This window comes from Meleagris gallopavo, chromosome 14 (assembly GCF_000146605.3).
Source record: "Meleagris gallopavo isolate NT-WF06-2002-E0010 breed Aviagen turkey brand Nicholas breeding stock chromosome 14, Turkey_5.1, whole genome shotgun sequence".
In the NCBI taxonomy this organism is placed as follows: domain Eukaryota; kingdom Metazoa; phylum Chordata; class Aves; order Galliformes; family Phasianidae; genus Meleagris; species Meleagris gallopavo.
This window is the reverse complement of record NC_015024.2, coordinates 6,418,091-6,436,106: the sequence shown is the minus strand read 5'-3', so window position 1 is coordinate 6,436,106 and position 18,016 is coordinate 6,418,091. Positions and strand designations below refer to the sequence as shown.

The 18,016-nt window shown below is 43.9% G+C and overlaps 1 protein-coding gene across 2 annotated transcripts in view; it reads left to right on the top strand.

Moving 5' to 3' along the window:
• The first annotated feature begins 12,294 nt into the window (after window positions 1–12,294).
• Window positions 12,295–18,016, top strand: part of FGD3 (FYVE, RhoGEF and PH domain containing 3) — an 81,976-nt gene continuing 76,254 nt past the window's right edge. Inside the window, exon 1 of one of the 2 annotated variants that reach the window (XM_019620067.2) lies at window positions 12,295–12,499. In XM_019620067.2, the coding sequence (XP_019475612.1) occupies window positions 12,475–12,499 (25 nt within the window). In that variant the 5' untranslated portion in view covers window positions 12,295–12,474. The remainder of the gene's footprint in view (window positions 12,500–18,016) is intronic. The other variant, XM_031555544.1, reaches the window with a different exon arrangement.

Below are 18,016 nucleotides of genomic sequence, written 5' to 3'. Positions count from 1 at the left end.
GCGCTGTCCGGCGGCCGCCGAGCTGCGGCCGGGTATTTTTAGTTCTCCGAAAACCACATAAAACCGGTTCTGTGAAACGCTTCTTCGGGTAGGGCTATTATTAACTGAGGAGATCAAATTTATTTCCTGCCGATCCATATTTAGGCGTCGCGAAATGCCAAGTTTTTGCTCCGCTCTCTCCTTTTTAAATACCTTTTGGAGCTGTTAGTGCTTCTAATGTAAACCATTTCTAGTTGCAAATTGGAAAGCTCTGAGCCGTAATGGGCTGCTGCATTGAGCTGGCTGTCTCCCCTGAGCGCTACGTTCTCGTGCAAAAAGAAAAGGAAAAAAGCCCTAAAAATCCTTATGAGATTCGTGTTTAGAGAATTGGCCGCATACATTGTAGCTGTTTTTTAAACCTCAGTACCTAAGTCACATTTTCCATTCCAAATATTAAGAGTGGTTAAAGGGATACGCTCTACCTTCATTCCCGTGCAGGCTGGGGGGAACTTTAACACAAAGGAAAATGGCTCTACAGTTGGAAAGAATTGGAGGCAAACGTCTTCTTGCAGTGCCTGAAACGCAGCAGCACCGAGGAGTGAAAGAGACTATTGGCAATTGTTAGTGAGCAGAGCTGGGTTTGTTGTCCACGCGGAGAAGTGGGCACAATGCAGATGGAATATGTGTTGGTCACCACACTGGTAAAAGTGGTTTTTATGCTCGTTATAAGGTGTGTATTTTAGTTTCCATCCTGTTTGTGAGGGTGCTGTAGTTACACAGATGATACTCTAACTAGGAGAACTGTGTTTGTAATGTCATGGGCTGACATGAGCGAGCTGGTTTTGTTTGTATTTCTCCTTAGCTTAATAACGCTAGAGATAAGTGATTAAAATTAAATTGAGTTCAAAGGAAATCCTTCTTTTGAAGAAAAAATCCTAATATTTCAAAAATGGAATTTCTCCTCTGCCGTGCTTTTTGGGTGGGTAAAGGCTGGAAAAACCCCAGGAAGATGACAGTGAGTTGCAGACCTGCTGATGTTACCCCTCTGTCCTGGCTCCAGGGACATCCAGTCTGACCTCTGGCATCTCCTGAGCAACTCGGGTAGTGAGCTGCAGTGTGCGGGGTTTGCAGACGGGTCCTGCAGCGCAGACTGACACCTGCAGGAGGTGGTCTGGGTACCTGCGTTAGGAGCCTGTCTCCATTAGCCACAGAAGGAGCCAAAGGTTTCTAGTTAGATATTGGTAGATAGGTGCTATAAATATCCAACCCTGTGCACGAACATGTAGTTTTGGTGACTGTGGTTGGCTTTGGTGAGTGAGTTATTTCTGTTTTCAAAGTTAGAGTAGCTGGAGTGTGGTGATTGGTGTCAGTGATGTCTGTAGATGCAGAGCTTGCTTGCTCTTGTGAGTTTGATCAGATGTGTCCTGCTTGTTGAGCCCAGGCTCAATCCAGACTGGAGGAAGTTGGAATCAGAACACCTTCTGTGTGGCACCTTGCATGTCTTGCCAGAAATGAATGCAGGACCCTGTCTTTCCAGAGGAGCTCAGCATCTTTACAGATGTGTAGATACAAGCCCGGTAGGGTATCATCCTCCACAGAGGTGGGAAGAAAGATAGGAGATGGCAGTAGGGTACCTTTTCCTTAAGGAAAATCCAGTGTGGTCTGGCAGTGCCACAGGAGAGGCTGACCTGCAGAGCTCTTGTGAGTGTCCCCTGTACCACATCACTGAAGATGATGATGTGCAAAGCAGTTGAGGCTTGAAAGTGTTTTTGGTCTTGAAATCTGTCAGAGACGTAGGAAAGGATTTTCTGTTCCAGCCAGTGGAAGTGATTAATTCAACAGAGCAGTGATGGTCCTCGTGGCTTCTCATGTGGGATGAGCTTCTGTAGCGTGATCAAAGAGGAGGAAGAGTCCTAAGACAGTAGCATTGGGAGCAAGTTATTGGGACACCAGGAGGAAAAGCACAGGTCAGAATCCAAGGTGTTAACTTTTCACTTGTTTGCATTGCAGTATTTTCAGGATGGGCTTTGTAGCTGCTTTTTGTTTGTTTGTTTTCCGTGCAGCCCTAGGTTTTTATACTCCAAGCTCCACGATTAAGTTCTTAGCTGTTTGTTTTTGGGAAAGCTTTGTTCTCAAGCAAGCTGTGTGGGATGGGGCGATCTGGAGATTGCAGCCTTCTGAAATCCTATCTAAAATTCATGCATTTTCCTCTGGTTTTCAATGAAAACCAAACAGCGTCCTTGGGCTGTCCTTGGAAACGGTTCTGTCCTTCTGCATGAATCGGTTCGATGGATGAACGCTCTTGTTCCTGACTGAAGCATATCTGCTGCTGACCCTGCTGGATGGCAATGAATGTATTGCCTTCAAATTGTTTGTACCTACTTGTGATGTAGGAATCTTGTGAAGACCACCAGACAGCAGTCATGCTGGTGCAGGTGGTCCTCCTTTGGTTGGTGTGCCCGCATAGTCCTTATGTGAATCAAGAGGACAACGAGTGTGAATGTAACTGTGGTATGATTAATGCTTTGTTTCTCTCCAGCTGTAAACTTTTCAAATGCTTATGAATAAGATTCATTTGCTTCCTCAGACTGTTTTGTAAACAATTTAAATATTTTTCTTTTACAAAATAGTAAAAACTTTAAGATTGTAAGACTATTAAAGAGAGGTGGTTGATAAAAAGCAAGTAATAAATGCTTCTATTTTGCATGACTGATTGCAGATATTGTATTGGAGCTTTAAGTTCTTGGCAATGTGAATATTAACTTACCTGAGTGCAATAAACAATGTTGTAGATTAAAAGTAGTAATAACTACTGTGGCATTTGCTTTTGTTGGCGTTATCAAATTTTAATGTGAAAGTGAATGCTTTGCTTCAGAGACCTTGGTTTATGATTATTGTCTAATGATGAATGTTGGTGCCGTTTGCAAAATATCTCTCCTATTCCAAATTCCCTGAACTTCCCTTTAAATGAAAAATTAACATCATATATTTTTCAGACGCGGAAACAGAGAGAATTTGAGATAGCCTGAGATAGAGTAAACTAAAGTACAACTGGGAGAGAGAGGATAGATGACGAGGGAGGTGGTGGAGCTCCTCAGCTGCTGTCCCCATGAGGTGGCCGCCATCCATCCGTGCTGCTCTCCCAGCTCCAGCTCTCAGCACTCAGCTTCCTTGTTCCCCTCCCCAGCCCCCTGCTAGGCACTGAGCCCGGCTCAGCCAGACATGGCACCCCACACCTCCACCGCAAAAATCCGCCATGAAATTGGGGCTAGATGCTTGCACATCAGCATTGCATTCTCTGAAGCATATGGTAATCGGGTGGGAGTCGTGGCAAGCACTGCCTGCTTTGGGGGTTATGAGGAGTGAAACCTGAGAAGGCCTTTGTTGGTATAAGTATTGTGGAGGTGTGCTGGGGAGTGCTTGTTCTGCCCCTCCTTCTTAAAGGGAGCCTACAAACAGGAGGGGAATCAACTCTTTGAAAGTGTTGATAACTGCAGGACAAGGGGAAATGGTTTTAAGTTGAGGGAGGGGAGATTTAAGTTGGATGTCGGGGAAATTCTTTACAGAGAGAGTGGTGAGGCACTGGAACAGGCTGCCCGGAGAGGTTGTGGATGCCCCATCCCTGGAGGTGTTCAAGGCCAGATTGGATGGGGCTCTGGGCAGCCTGGTCTGGTATTAAATGTGGAGGTTGGTGGCCCTGCATGTGGCAGGGGGGTTGGAGATTCATGATCCTTGAGGTCCCTTCCAACCCTGGCCGTTCTGTGATTCTGTGATTCTGTCTACCCCCACTCCCCATCCTTCCCTTCCAAGAGGTTTAGTATAACTATGCTACCATATCTGCATTTTACTCTTCACAATGTCTTAAAATTTTGTGGGTCTTTGAGTTTTATTCCTCAGTCAGTGGCTTTGCACGTTATCTGTACCCAGTATCCTTAGGATACTGCGTGCTGTATCTTGGTGCTGGAAGGCTGTGCCACCGCAGAGAAGCGCTCATGCAGGGAGTCCTGTCCTGCAGCACTAAATGCAGGCAGGGGCTGATGCTCCTCTCCATTCACTCCCTGGCATGGCCACTGCTTCCTATGGGCAGTGGTCATTGTGTACTTCTGTGGGAAGCACCCAGGGTGCACTGTTGTGAACTGGCTTCCCAGTAATGACTGTATTTACAGCACGTTGCCTCTGCGGTCCCTGACCACTACCACTCAGAATACTTCCTGCTTTTTCTTCTAGTGTCATTGACTTTTGTTGCTATTTTGGTCTTTGTGCAAAATGCAACCCTATTTCATTTATTGGCTGAGCAGTGTTGGGGAGAGGAGGAGGTTTGCACAGCATAATCTCAGTTGTTTCACATAGGATTCCCCGTATGCTCCTTGGGGTGCTCAGAGAGGTGGTTACACAAACTTATTGCCTCCAGAAGCTCTGTTAACAGAGAGCTGAGCTGCTTGCCTCAGGGCCAGGAATGCTGCAACCCCCTTCAGGGTGTCTTTCAGGAGCATCTCTGCATGATGGCAGCAGATTGCTTCTTCCATTTGTGTTACTTGGTCAGACATGCTGGCCAATAATGTGGTCGACTGCAGTATAAAACAGTTGCCCAAGTCTAACTTTCCTTCTGCATGACTGCACTTAATACTGCCTGAGAGAAGTAGTGCACACTGGTGGGAGGAGCAGGGAAGCCTGAGCTCAGCGTGGCCGGCACCCCGAGGAGCTTGGCAGCCTTCCTGGGCTCCTCGCTGTAGCCGTGTCGTGCAGCGATTGCCTGGGGAAGGAGCTTTTCTGTCTGGAAGGAATCTGTCAGGCACTGAGACAGCCTTTGTGACTTCCTTTAGATGCTGGTGACTTTCTGGAGCGCTCAAAGTTCTTAAAAGCGAGAATGGCCATTTCGAAGTTTTCACATTGCGCGGCTTTGTACAGTGCACTTCAGTGTTAGAAGTATTGATTGCAGTTCTGGGCCGAGCTCTTGACGCTGAGTAAGAAGCTGTCATCAGGCAGTGAATGGAATAATGTACGATTCATGGTCTTCGAATCTGCTATTAGTAGTAGGAAAAGGCATTTCCTTGGATGACAGAATCTTGAAGGCGTTAACAGAGAGGGATGGAGCAGACCACAGGAAACGGCTGCGAGAGGCGAGCGACTGTTCAGTGGTTTGGGTCCTCGTGAATTGCAGTATGGACAGAAATAGCGACGTGACTGAAGTTAAACATTAAAGGCTGAAGCTTCTCCTTTTGAAATGTAATTCTTCTGAAGTGCAGTTCTTCTGAAATTCTTTGAATTTCTTCAGAGTCTGATTTAACACATCTCAGAAGTTCTTTGAGTTAATAAAGATGGAAGTACAGAGTGTCTTTATGCTGAACTGCTGAGTGATTTTTTTCATGGTATTTGCCATTTTTCTCTCGACAAGCATTTTGAGTTGCTGAAGTATACAGAGCCACTGTGCTATGTGTAGCTACATCTGCCGTTATTTATGGTGCTCATTGATCTGTTTAATTAATCTGTAAGGCTGAAACACTGGGACTTTGGACTCTGGTTCAGCATTAGCCTGTTATGGGAAACCCAACCTACATCCTTTGGACGAGCACTCAGGTACAGCGTGCATGCAGCATGCACTTCTTTGCACACCATCATGGCGAGATGTATGGAGACTTGGAGCCTTTCCAAAAGTCCAAAGAGCCAAGTAGTCCCAGCATTGTTTGGAAGGTAGGGAGGCATGTAAATGTCACTTGGATGTCAGAGGTTTCTCTGGCTTGTTTTAGACTTCTGAAAAGCAGGCAGGTGTCTAACTATAATGAAGGAATTTAACACTGGGCACTAGTTTTTCTAAACTCTTGGCCCCTCTTTATTCTTTCTTTTTGAGCTTGCAGGCTCTGAGCAGAAATTCTCTCTTGGTAACTTAACCCTGAGCAAATATTTACATTCATGAGATTCTTGCTACTTCAGCAATCGTTCTGGGCCTTGAGGTTGGAACGGGGTGAAAGTTACTGTACCAAACACTGGGGATGGGGAAGGAGAGGGGAAAGGAGGCCTGAAGAAGGTTCCAGATGTGGTTTTACCATGCTTGGTAAGAATCACCTGTTCAGCGTATTTTGGTAGTCGCTTCACAAACATCGCAGTATTCCACAATAAGTTCTGCAGAGATACGATGTCATCTACTGCCATCCCTGCGTGTATCTGAAGGTGCTTTGAGTGTGGAATTTCACCCACATCTTCAAAACAGTGAATGAAAATGTTGGTTAAACTGAAGTGAATAGAATAAAGGGACGGCTGAGGTGGAAAAGAAGGAAAAGGTAAGTAAAAGGTGAGTAAGGAAAGGGTAGGTGTCCCCATGAGGTGGCTGCCATCAATCCATGCTGCTCATGGTTCAGTGGGTAATATTGGTGGTAGGTGAATGGTTGGACTAGATGATCCTAGAGGTCTTTTCCAACCTTAATGGTTCTTTGAAATGCAGAAACCATTGAAAAAAGGAAGAAGAGATTTTGAGGAATGTACGTTTGAAATTGAACCTATGGACACCACAGAAATGAAAGAGAGATGCTCCAGTGCGCAGAAGAATAGAGAACTGAATAAACAAGGTGAAAATGGAATTACGCATTTGTGGATTTCATCCAGACCTCTGCCTCCTATTCTTTTGTTTTCTGGATGTTGCTGTTGTCCCACAGCATGCCCGGTGCTGCCTGCATCGATCTGGAAAAGAGTGAGGAAGGCAGTGAGCTCGGTTCTTGCACTTGCAGAGACAGGCAGGTTCCTCAGGGTGCTTCAGCATGGCTGAGCACCAGCATAGCTTCCTCTCTGCAGCCCGGCTCTGTTGTCCTCTACCTGGCATGAAAACACGAAGCCAGCACAAGCAGTGCATTGTTCCCAGTTAAATGTGACAGCAGTGGGATTGTGCCCCTGCAGTCAGATTTGTGCTAGAGGCTGACGCGGTTCTGCCCAGAACTCCTGGAGCTGTGGCAGGATCTGCAGTTACTGACACTGATTAAAGGTCTGCCCCCGGCTATAACAGCAGATAGCTACATGTTGGAACTGTTACTCTTTGCATTGAAGTAGCGTATATGGTTTTTCTATTTAAATATTTTCCCCTTTTTTCCTGTTTGTGGAATATCTGCAAAGCCCTGGGTTGGGGGTGGATGAATTTGCCTAGAGAAAAATCTCAGCTTTGCAATTTCCTGCTGGAGCCAGGTGTGCCACCTGCGTGCATCGCTCGCGCTGGCTGCGGGAGTCGTTCTCTTGGTTGAAGTTTCCCATGGAGAAACAAACAGTGCTGCCTGCTGAGCCCTTCTGTATCTGTTTTATTAATCGCTATTGAAATTCTTACAGCCAGCTTCTGAGCTGTAAAAGTGCGGAGCCAAATACGGAAGTTGAGGGGGAACAACAACCCCTTGCTATTATGCAGTTCAGAAATTAATTTCTTAAAAGTATCTTCAACTTCTGCAAATACATGTCTAGCCATTCCTGGTTTTCTAATGAAGCTGCTAGTGTTCACAAGCGACCAGCCATGGGAGGGTAAATTTTCCTTAGAATAAAAAACTGGTAATAAAAGCCTGCCTCACCCCTGGAATGGCTGGAATTGGGTATTTGGTCGCAGTTAGAGCTGCTTGGTTTTGATGATTGTGCAGTCAGAGGAGTTGCTTCACATGGAATGCAGAACAGATGCTCTTCTATTCACTTGAAAGAGAAGACACTGAGACAGTTTTTTAATGTGTGTTTTCCAGACCGTGGAAATCCTAAGAGTTATTTTAAAAATTGTTCATCTTCTTGTGAGGACAAAGAATCTGCACAAGTGAATTTTGAGGCCAAAGGAGCTGTTTTGTTAGTCTTTGTTTTTGTCCAGTGTTTGTGCTCTGCCAGTGGCCACAGCCATGGTATCCCTGGGGAGTAGGGTCCACCATTGGTGTTTGCAGGATGTAGAAGATAAGAAGAGCTTGTTGCCTTCGTTTCTGGTTTGGCTTTGATTTGTTAGTTAGTTTGATTGTTCTTGGCAAACAGATACCACCTGAGTGGTTCCACTTTTTACTTGTATGAAGTCTTAAAACATTGTATTTTGGCAACAAACATGAGGAGGTGGGGAATGTTCAGCCTGGCTGCTGTGTGCACCAGCAAAGTACTGCATTTTGAATCCTAACTGACTCTCACAAATAAGAAACCGGCAGGTAAGTCACCTTCAACTGCAGCACAGCGTGTACTGTTTTGATGGCTCCTTTTTCTTCCTTTTCTCCTTCGTCAGCTGGGTTACAAAGAAAACCACTGTCAAAAATGGAGCACGACTGTGTTAAATAGTGAACTATGGTAATAGGACTTCCATAAGTTATTGTCTTGTTTTATGTTCAGTGGGGGGTTGGAAACCCAGGAGCCAAAGATGATGTCTGTAATTTGGAAATGACGTGGTGAAATATGCTTTAAGATGACAGCACAGGCTGGTTTTAAGCTTTGCTCTTTGTTTTCTGCTGCATCCACCTTTGCACATACGTTGCTCAGGTCTCCCAGGCCCAGGTATCAGCTGCTAAGAGCTCGCTCCGGGTTGCCCAGATGCATGAGGTTGTGTGCCTTCACCTCCTGATTCACCCCATAAGCTTCATTGGGTGACACTCAAATCCTGTTGATTTTTCTGAGCTTTCCTGTTCACCTCGTTGTCCCACTCCAGGACAGCCGAGTACCCTTGTTTGCTGCTGATGAGAAGAACTGTCAACCTTCCACGTGCTTTTTCCATTTCCTTCTGTTCCAGGTCTGTTACCTCTCCTCTCCCCACATGGTTCTGTAGTACTGTAGGTCTTCAGGATATTCATGCTGGAATCTCTTTCCAAGATGTGTTTTTTGTGCAGCATCTGCTTGGCTGACAGTATGTCTTAAAAATTCATAAAAACTGAGCTGCTGCAGTAATGGGCTAACATGATGTTGATCTGCATATCTAACTGGTGACCAGATTGCAAAAATGCACGTTGGTGCTTGCAGCCTTTTAAAACTTGAGGGTTTAGATCAAAAGTTCACAGTTTAAGTGGCTCATTTGCACGCAGTTCATTAACTGCATCTTCGTGCTGCTGCTTCGCCTGGTTTCTTTTTTTCCCCAGAATTTAAGTTCCTCTATCTTGCTATGGAAAAAAAAAACCAACAACCTTATTTGTTAAGTCAGACTGCTGAGCATGGAGACCGTGGGTGTAGCATGCAGAGCCCTGGGTGTGGTGATACGATAAGAACGAGGCCGGTCATCGCTGCCATTCCATAGAAGTGCACATCATATGTGAAATCCCTCAGGGGCTGTCTGAGGAGCACTGGCGCTGAAAACTGATGGTGGCTTCAAGCAGTGGGGAAAAGAGATGAAGCTCCATCTAATAGACATTTAGTTCATTAATAGGTATTTTGTATTGATCTAACTTCCGAAGTGCATTAAGGATTTCTAAATGGCACGTGCCATAGTTGTAAGATTGCTGTGAATGCATCATTTGTACCGAAAGCCTGAAAATATATTTCTTTGGAATATAATTTCAGTTTATTGAGTTTTTTTTAAGCATTGGTTAGGATTTGCAAAAACAGCACAAACATATAAGGGGAGCAGTTCAAATGTAACTCGATTCTGTAACTTCCATCATGGCTTTAGATTTGAAAAATCTAGTGGTGGAAAAAGTGTGTGCAAACGTGCTCAAAATGTACGTCAGACCTTCAAATCCAAATCATTTCTTTTCATTCTGGCATAATAATGCAGAAGACTGTCACTTCACTTACAGCAAACTATGCTGAGTGCTCTGGTTTTCTTTTGGCTTTTCAGCAACTTTGGTGTTAAAAGACACAGCCTGGAGGAATATTACATTTTTACCCCCGATGCTTCCGCAGCCAGATAGTGAGGGGAGGTCACATGTAAAGGGATTAACATGGAGCAAGGTAAAGCCTTGTCTGAAGAGCCCGAGTAGGCAGTACGTTACATGGGGATCGATTCCTCCTGGATGTCTTTTAATGGCAGGACCAGAGCTGATCAGCCGTATCGCATGCCTGTAAAGCAAAAGAATCTGACAAACACTAATGGAAAAGGGAGTCTTGGCTGTAAATGGTGGTGATGTTCAAGTTACTGTTGGGTTTATATGCAGAGTTCTGTTTTAAATGCTGCTTCTTTACGTGTTTCTGGCTGGTGCTGCGGTTGGATAATCAGTTCATGGAAATGTTTATAGTAAGTTAATGTAATTTCTGCTGCTTATTATGTCAAGAATAAAAGATGTAATTGATTAGATTTTTCTTCCTAAAGGCTGTAGCCAGCAGGTTTGATTTTCTGTGTTGGAAATGTGCAGAAACTGGATACAGAATGATGTTTTCTTGGTTTGGTCCTGTCTTTTTGGTTTTCAGTGCTGTAAAAAGTGCTGTTGTGCCTTTAGCTGACACACCGCCTATTAATTTGTCCCCATTCCCTGCACCCAGCTGGCCTTTCTGAATGGTATGTAGATCCAGATTCTTTATTTAAACTTGCTGGTGTTGCTGATGTGATTAAACTGCAGTGTCTGAATTTTTCTCTCTTTCCATCTTGATAAACCTATTTTTAAGAACCCCATGCTGGACCTCACAATTGCAGGATTTGAGCAAGTTTGTTTAAGCAAAAAACCAACAAAAACTGGAAGTCTGCAATTTTTCTGTATTGTTATTTTTTCGTTTATTTAATGGCAGTCTTGATAAAGTCTGATTTATGGAGGGTTTGGAGCACAGTCTTTGCTGTGGATTTCTGCAAGCAGAATTTTCGAGGGACTTAGAAGCGTTTGTAGCAGTTAGATAATGACAGCATTTGGTGCTGTGCCCTGGCTGAAATACACAGCACATGGAGTGGGGATACTGAGGTACGTGTCCTGCTTGGAGCTGGGCTCAGTGGGACAGCGCTGCTGTTTGCTGTTCTGGTGCACCCATTAAATCTGTGCTCCACGTAGCCCAAATTCAAGGGCTAAAATCAAGTTCAGTGCATCATCAAGTTTTTGTTGATATTTGAAATGAATCCCTTAGTTTTTTCTTAATTTATTTAATTGCAGCACCATCCCTTCTTGAGAGCTGTCATGATAATGACTTCCTTCCAAGCCGAGGATGTTTCTTCAGTACTGGCAGATCTGCTCTAAACATTTGGTGCAATCCAGCAGACCCGTGCTCCGTCCAGCAAACCTGTTTCCGAATCCTTTCGAAGCACAGTAACTCATCCAGAACGTTAATGCAAACACCTTCACTTTCTTCCTGCCCTCATATGCTCTAACACCGCTCATGTAAAAATAACTACTTGTGTTTAAATCTGAACAACCGCTTCCTTTTGCACGTCTCCAAGTTTAGAAGCTCTCTTAAAGCTCTCTTTTGAGAAGTGGAGATGCTTGGGGCCTGGCTGTTTGGGGCTGAATGCTCAAAGTGTGCTGAAGTGTGGCCAGGGTAGCTGAGGGTCTGCTGCATGGGAGGATGGCTATGTCTCTGTTGCCCATAGTTGTGCTGGAGGGCTGTTGCTGTGTTAGTTGGTTTGCTTGCTTTTAGGAGGCCTTTGAAAATAGCATTATCTGTTGTAGCTATAATAGAGTTCATGGTGTACATGTTGCCAGAACATTGGATGGATTTGTTATGAGAAAACAAATGTTATCCCCTGAATTCAGATTAGATAACCCACTATTAAGTGAGGATATATGGTGTTTGTAGGCTAAGGCATGCCACAGTCACATCTCATCTAGCCAGGAGTATTCAGAATTGTGAAACACTCTACTTTCTGAACTGTCATCTTTAGCTTCATGGGTTTTAGGATGGCACCTCAAAAACAAGCACGATCTTCTTAATGTTGTTATCAGCTTAGTCAGTACTGAGCAGACCCTGTACAGCAGAGCATAAAATGCTTACCAAAGTGGTGTCAGGAAATACAGATTCTGTGAGTTCATGGAGGTTCAGTATATTCCCTTGCAGTTACATCGGTTTTGCAAGAATATTGTTATTTGTTTTGCTGAAGTTGGGGTCATAAGTGTGCACAGAGATCTGTAGCAGCTGCACAAGGAGCCAAGGTTAGAGATCCTGTAAGTAGTGTTGCTAGTTTTCCCTCCTTTGTTGCCAAATGTTGGGTAATCCTTAAATTTAAAAATTCTTTGAAGATGCAAATAGTGAGATAATATCTTGTTTAACATGCAGGGTGCTTAACAGTTAATTTTTTTCTTTAACATGTCAATATCATTAGATAAAAGCCAGGCTATTCTAAGTTGTTATTTTACTGTCTTTTCCTCTCTCTAATTACAGGCTTGATAGGGGTTTTATCATCTAGGTGGTATGATGGACTTTGGTCAGTAACAGCAGGAAATGAGAGGGACATGCTCTTGCACTGTGCTACACCCCTCTGTTCCTCTTGGAAAATAAATGTAGGAACAAAACTGACCGTTTTTTTTTCCTCTGTGTCGGATGGGTGAGAGTTGACTGCAGTGGAAATCAGAAGCTCCTCTCGTGATTCTGCTTACGAAGAGCGTGGGTTCCTCTAAAAAGACTTTGAACTTGGGAGATTTTGTTTTGTACGAAACCACACAGAAGATGGGGGAAAGTGCAGCACTCAGAGGTACCTCATTCTTCTGAATGTATCACGGCACGTGATTAGCAACTCAGGGCTTGTGTATGTACTTATGGGGGGTTGTGGGAGAAGTAGGGTGCTGGATCCTGAAAAATAGGAAGATGCTGATTCTGTCAAAGTAAGGAGCTTTGCAATGATCTTATTTAAAGTGGGAAACGAAAGTATGGACTGCCCTGCACCAGTTCTTGGGATCTTGCAGGGAGTCAGCGTGGTAGCACAGTCTGCCTTGGCATTGCGTGGCAGCAAGCTGAGTCTAACAGAAGAATGGCTTTTTTAGCTGTACTGCTGCTGCTGATCACCAATGCTCTGCTGGTGTGTTGCAAGAAACTCCTAATTGCTAGTTTTGTTAGGAATGGATTTTTTTCGGTCTTTTTTTTTTCCTTTCTACTTATTCCCTCCCCTCCCTCTTCTCACATTGCAAGCCTGAGTTACTACCGTGCTGGCAGACAGTGTACTTGGCACTAACAATAAAGGCAACACAAGAAAGATTTGTATTTAAGGAATCTGTAAGATGTATGTCAGAAGATTTGTTGAGCTGGATCTGGTGCTTGGTGGAGTTCCGTCTGCTCCTGTTGAATAAGCTGGCATTTAGTTGAATCCTCAGAAGACCACAGATCTCTTCTGCTGGAAAAAGTGGGTGTTGTAGGAAACTGTAGATACAACCATGCTAATTCTCATAAATCTCTCCGCTTCTTTCCATGCCCCTAAACATAGGGTTTGCAATCCTTAATGGGGTATGAAGACACCGCATTGAAGTGGCTTTACTTGGCACTAGATTAAGACATTCTGGGGCCTTGAGCTGTAACATGACTTGGTGCTGGCACCACACAGCGTGCGGCTCGCAGCAGAGGGCTCCTCTTATCATGTGAGTAGAGCTGGGAGCTTTTTATCCTGCTAGAATAATGGCAAGGGCTTATCTTCACCTCAGAGCAAGAGTGGGATGCACATGGAGCAGTACAGTGATTAATACCTGAGTTTTTGTTCTTTTTTGGATAAGAAATACATTTTCCTTCGCAGTTGGGCCACAGGTGACTGAGGTTACTGAGAGACTCGGGGCTGCTCCTGTGATTCTTGATTTTTCTGCCATTATGTAGATTAAGTTTTGCATTTATCTCTTTACAGTATTTAATTGGGTGAACTAGAAACTTGCCCTGTTTTAAGAACTGGCTTACACTGTATAATTCAAACAACGGAAGCCTTAGATGTCAGCGTACAGTACTTGCACTTAATCTGGCTGTGGATCAGCTACCTTTGAATTGAGCCTTAAGGTAATGCTTTTTGGGCTTTGTCAGCTCAGTTGGACTTCTGACAGCTATTGAGAAAGTCAGAAAAGAGGATTGGCTTTGTTTCCTCTGCTCTGTTGAAGCTTTTTGTCTCTGATTTACCTCAACTGGGGCAGTTGAGGACTTTATTTAGAGTCTGAAGAGGAGAAGAATTGGGTAATTTGGACTGCCTGGAAAACGCTGCTGGACATGGGCTTAGTTTTAAGGCTACCCAAAAGTTTGGGTTGGGACCACTTGCTACTGATAAGACAGCTCTTTGCCTGAAGAACAGGATTTATTGTGTTCTGGATAATCCTTAAGGTTTGAAACAAGCGGTCTCCCTTGCAACCAGGTGGGTCCACTCTCAGGTGAGTGCTGTGCCTTGGGGTGCTGAGGGAGCAGTGCCCACAAACATTCTTCCAGTGGCGGCTGCCCATCAGGCATCTGGTGAGATGCTTGCTTCCTTCCCTTTTCACACAGAGCCTGGACTTCGCTTAACGTGCAGCAGTTATTGATTTCCCTCTGCCCCAGGTTTGGGGGAAGACCGAAAGATGTTCCCCTGGGGTTGCAGAGAAGCTGATTTTTTTTTGTATGGATGAAGGCATGGGATAGAGAGGTGAAACTCTGGCTGTGCTTGGGGACAAATTGCAGTCCGCACAGTGATACGGCCAGCCAGAGGCTCTCGTGCAAGATGGGCTTTGTCAATGCTCATCCAGCTAGCCTCTGATTTATCTTTGAATTTATCTGAGGCTCACTTCTGCAGTGCTTGGTGAACAAGCTTGTTTGCTCCCTGGTGAGCAGACATTGCAATGGCCCGGAATCATGCAACAGCTGCAGTGCTCTTGGCAGCCAGGGGTTCCCACAACAGGTAATGAGGTTGTTGGAAAGGCTGCCTGAAAATACACCTGATTTCTGTACTTTGTAACTTCATTTATACTCTTCTAGTTCCTAGAAAATGGGATGTTTCCCAAAGGTGTCTGCCCCATGGTTTGCTTATCAGGCTTACCAGTTGTGTAATAATGTATATCAAAATTGATGTAAAGTAAAGCATTCGTGTTGGGGCAGGAGGGATGAAGATGCTTGTAGAGTCGAAGCTTTAATGCTGTGAGAGGAGTTAATCTTTTGGCAGTGATCCTGGCAATGGTTATTGTGTTTTGTTTGGTTTTTCCCTTTAGCTTCCTTAGCAGTTTGTTACAGTCTCTCTACTCTTTCTTGCTCTCTTACCCATACTTCCCTCCACCATGAGAAAGGAGATGTACGTTTGTTAATCCTGATGTCAAAGGTCAGCGCTGGTTTAGAGAAGAGAGACCGAAATGTGCTGAAAATTCACAACAAGAGAAGGAAGTTTTGCTTTGAGAAAGTATTTGCTCTTTTCTTTAGAGCATTGCAGCACACTCATTGGCCTTGATTGAGGCATTTGTATTCTTCTTCCCCCTCCAAGCCCCCATGAGGGAAAACAGCTTTGACATATCACTGAAGGCGACTTTTCCTTTAAAGCTTCAATTCCAGCCTCAGGTAGTTACTTACAGATCTCAGATTACATTTAAAAAAAGAAAAGTAATTTGAGAATTTTTTCTCGTCACTGTTGGAGACACGCAGCACCTTACAGGTTCAGGAAAAGAACACTTTCACACTTATTTGTACATCAGATGTTTTTGTTTTAAATAACATGTGAGGTTACGTTAGCCTTACCCCTGAAAGGTGAAAGCTTTTCAGTAGGTTTCTGACTAAGCTGTAGGTACCTGGAGTTTCCTGAACTTCCCCTAGGTCAGGCAGTGAAGTACCTTTGTGTGTTCTGGGAGTCTTACGGCTATTCTCGTAGTCAACTCTTGCACCCAGGAGAGCTTTGTACTTGTATTATTTGCATCTCTGAGGTTATAGGTAAATAGGATCTCTTCTTTGGTTATTTTTACTTCCCTTTAAAATATACTCTGAAGAACGTTTACTTTCAGTGCAGTTCTGTGTCAATCCACCAGATGACACTTGATGCTTGAAGATGAAAAAAGATGAGTGGTCGTGTGGTAAGAATGCTCTATTTCTTTATCAATGTGGGAAAGAGTCAGAACGTTTAATTTCCAGAATGTTTTTGTATGGAAGCTTTCAGTGCTACGTATTAAAAATGCTTACACACTGTTGGGAAAGAAAATTGAGAGATTTATGTGAAGGCTTTGAACAAAATTATTAAGGGCAAAAGATAACAAACCGTGATCACCTTCTGATGAACTGGTATTAAAAATGATGCTCTTGTTGCATGTGAAGTTGATAGTAGGAGCAAGAACAGACACCGTAGGTTGTGTTCTTAGACTGCTCAGCTCATGGGAAGCGGAGTGCTTTGTGACCCTGCTCTGTGTGTAGGCCGTGCTGCAGTACTGACTGCAGTTACAGATGTGTAAATGGCACAGGCACAGCTCTGTCAGTGCAACATGTCTTGAAAGCACCTGGCCATGCAAGCCATGGGGCTGAGGACAGGTGGTTCTCAGTGTGGAACTGAATTCAATACACTGAAGTTGTGTGATAAAACTGAGGGTTAAAGTCTGGGGCTGATGCCTATCTCCTGTGTGCTTTTTTGTGCATGTAGAAGACAGCAGACAAATGAGCCAGAAAACTTTGCTGTAGAAATATAAGTCAACAAAATACTATGGTGTAAAGGGTTCCTTGTGATAGTTTTATAAATGTGGGCTCACACAGTGGGATGCTGACCACAGGGTTGCTGCCCGAAGGCTGGTGAGGGCAAGAACGAGGGCTGGTCCCTGCAGCACAAGGCTGTGGCATGGAATTGCAGCTCCATGTTGTTCTGTGTTAGTCTTAGCGATGCTTTTGTCCACGTGCAAAGGTTTCTCACTGCTGCTCATCTTAAAAAGGAATTCGTAAGTAGAGTGAAGGGAGTAAGAGGTGGGCCTAGCCATCACATTCAAACCATGTAGTATTTAGGAGGCTTGCGGGTGTGTGGAAACAGTATTTGGTTTAAAAGTAGTAGAATGCATAATTTCATATGAAGTATTTGCGCCTTCTTGTAAGTGACTGGGTTTGCTGTAGATTTTGTTCCTATCATGTGGCTTTACCATCTGGTGAATGTGCTACTCAGGTGTTCCTAATCAGTAGGATCAATCACACTGGTTTTGGGAGTAACCTGCCTCACTGGTGCTTTTAATCAAAAATGTCAAGATTGGTATTTTGTTGATACTATCTTTCAAACAGTAAAACTTAGGCAGCTTGCAAGTGACCTGTGTTTCTTCTCCAATGGAAATCATGTATCTATGACTTTGCCTTCCCATGTGGTCAACTTGTTTTTTCTTTGTTGTTTACTAACAACCTGTTTTACATTTCTCAGCAAAATGAAGCACTGGCTGCTCAGGATTGCTGTGTGTCACCCTGACCTGGTCTGTTGGTTCAAGGAACTTTCTCGGAGACACTTGACATTCTTGTTCCTGTTCACTTAATGCCATTCATGGGGATTGAAGGAACTACAGCGTCTCCTTCTGTGCATGAAAGTTTCACTGGGGCATTTTCCAGTGACACATGGAGGTGTATTCTATGTTCCTCACAGTGTTCCAGCATTTGGTAATTGTGCTAGATTATGTGCTTTGTTTTGCTCTTCAAAATTTACGTTTCTATTGAGCGGTTACAAAGTTTGAAGAACAGGAATTTGTGGGGAAATTCTGCAGTGTCAAATTGGGTTCCAGTTTTTTTGTTTGTTTCATTACCTAGTTAAAGTGAATAAAAAACAAATACCTGATAAATGTTGCTTACCTCGTAAATTTTAATCTAGTGTAACTTATTAGTCTGTCCCCAGACAACAAGTAATGGGCAAAAAAGCTGCTGTACATGAGAAGCAAGGAGGAATGATGCTTCTTGCTGAAGATCTGGGAATCATCTGCTTAGCAGATGTTTAAAGTAAGTCTTGCATAAGTTCTGCTTATAGATTTGTGTGAGTGTGGCTCATGAATTTATGTACATTCTTGATGTAATGACTGAGTTCCTCTGAAAAAATCCCCAATCAGGTAGTGACACTGCAGTATGTATGCTGGCAAGTCCACCTGTGCTTGAAATCTGTCCCACCATTAATCTTGGGAAAATCGATGGGTCATTTTCATTAGCAGACTTTTGCTCAGGAATTTAGTTCAGTCTGCACAGTTGGAAAGATCGTGTTGCCTGTCTGTTCACTACTGCTGATTTTTAGGAGCTGCAGATTTTTGCTACGTGGCCCACCCTGTGGGTTTCCACTGCTTGCTTTTTTTTTTTT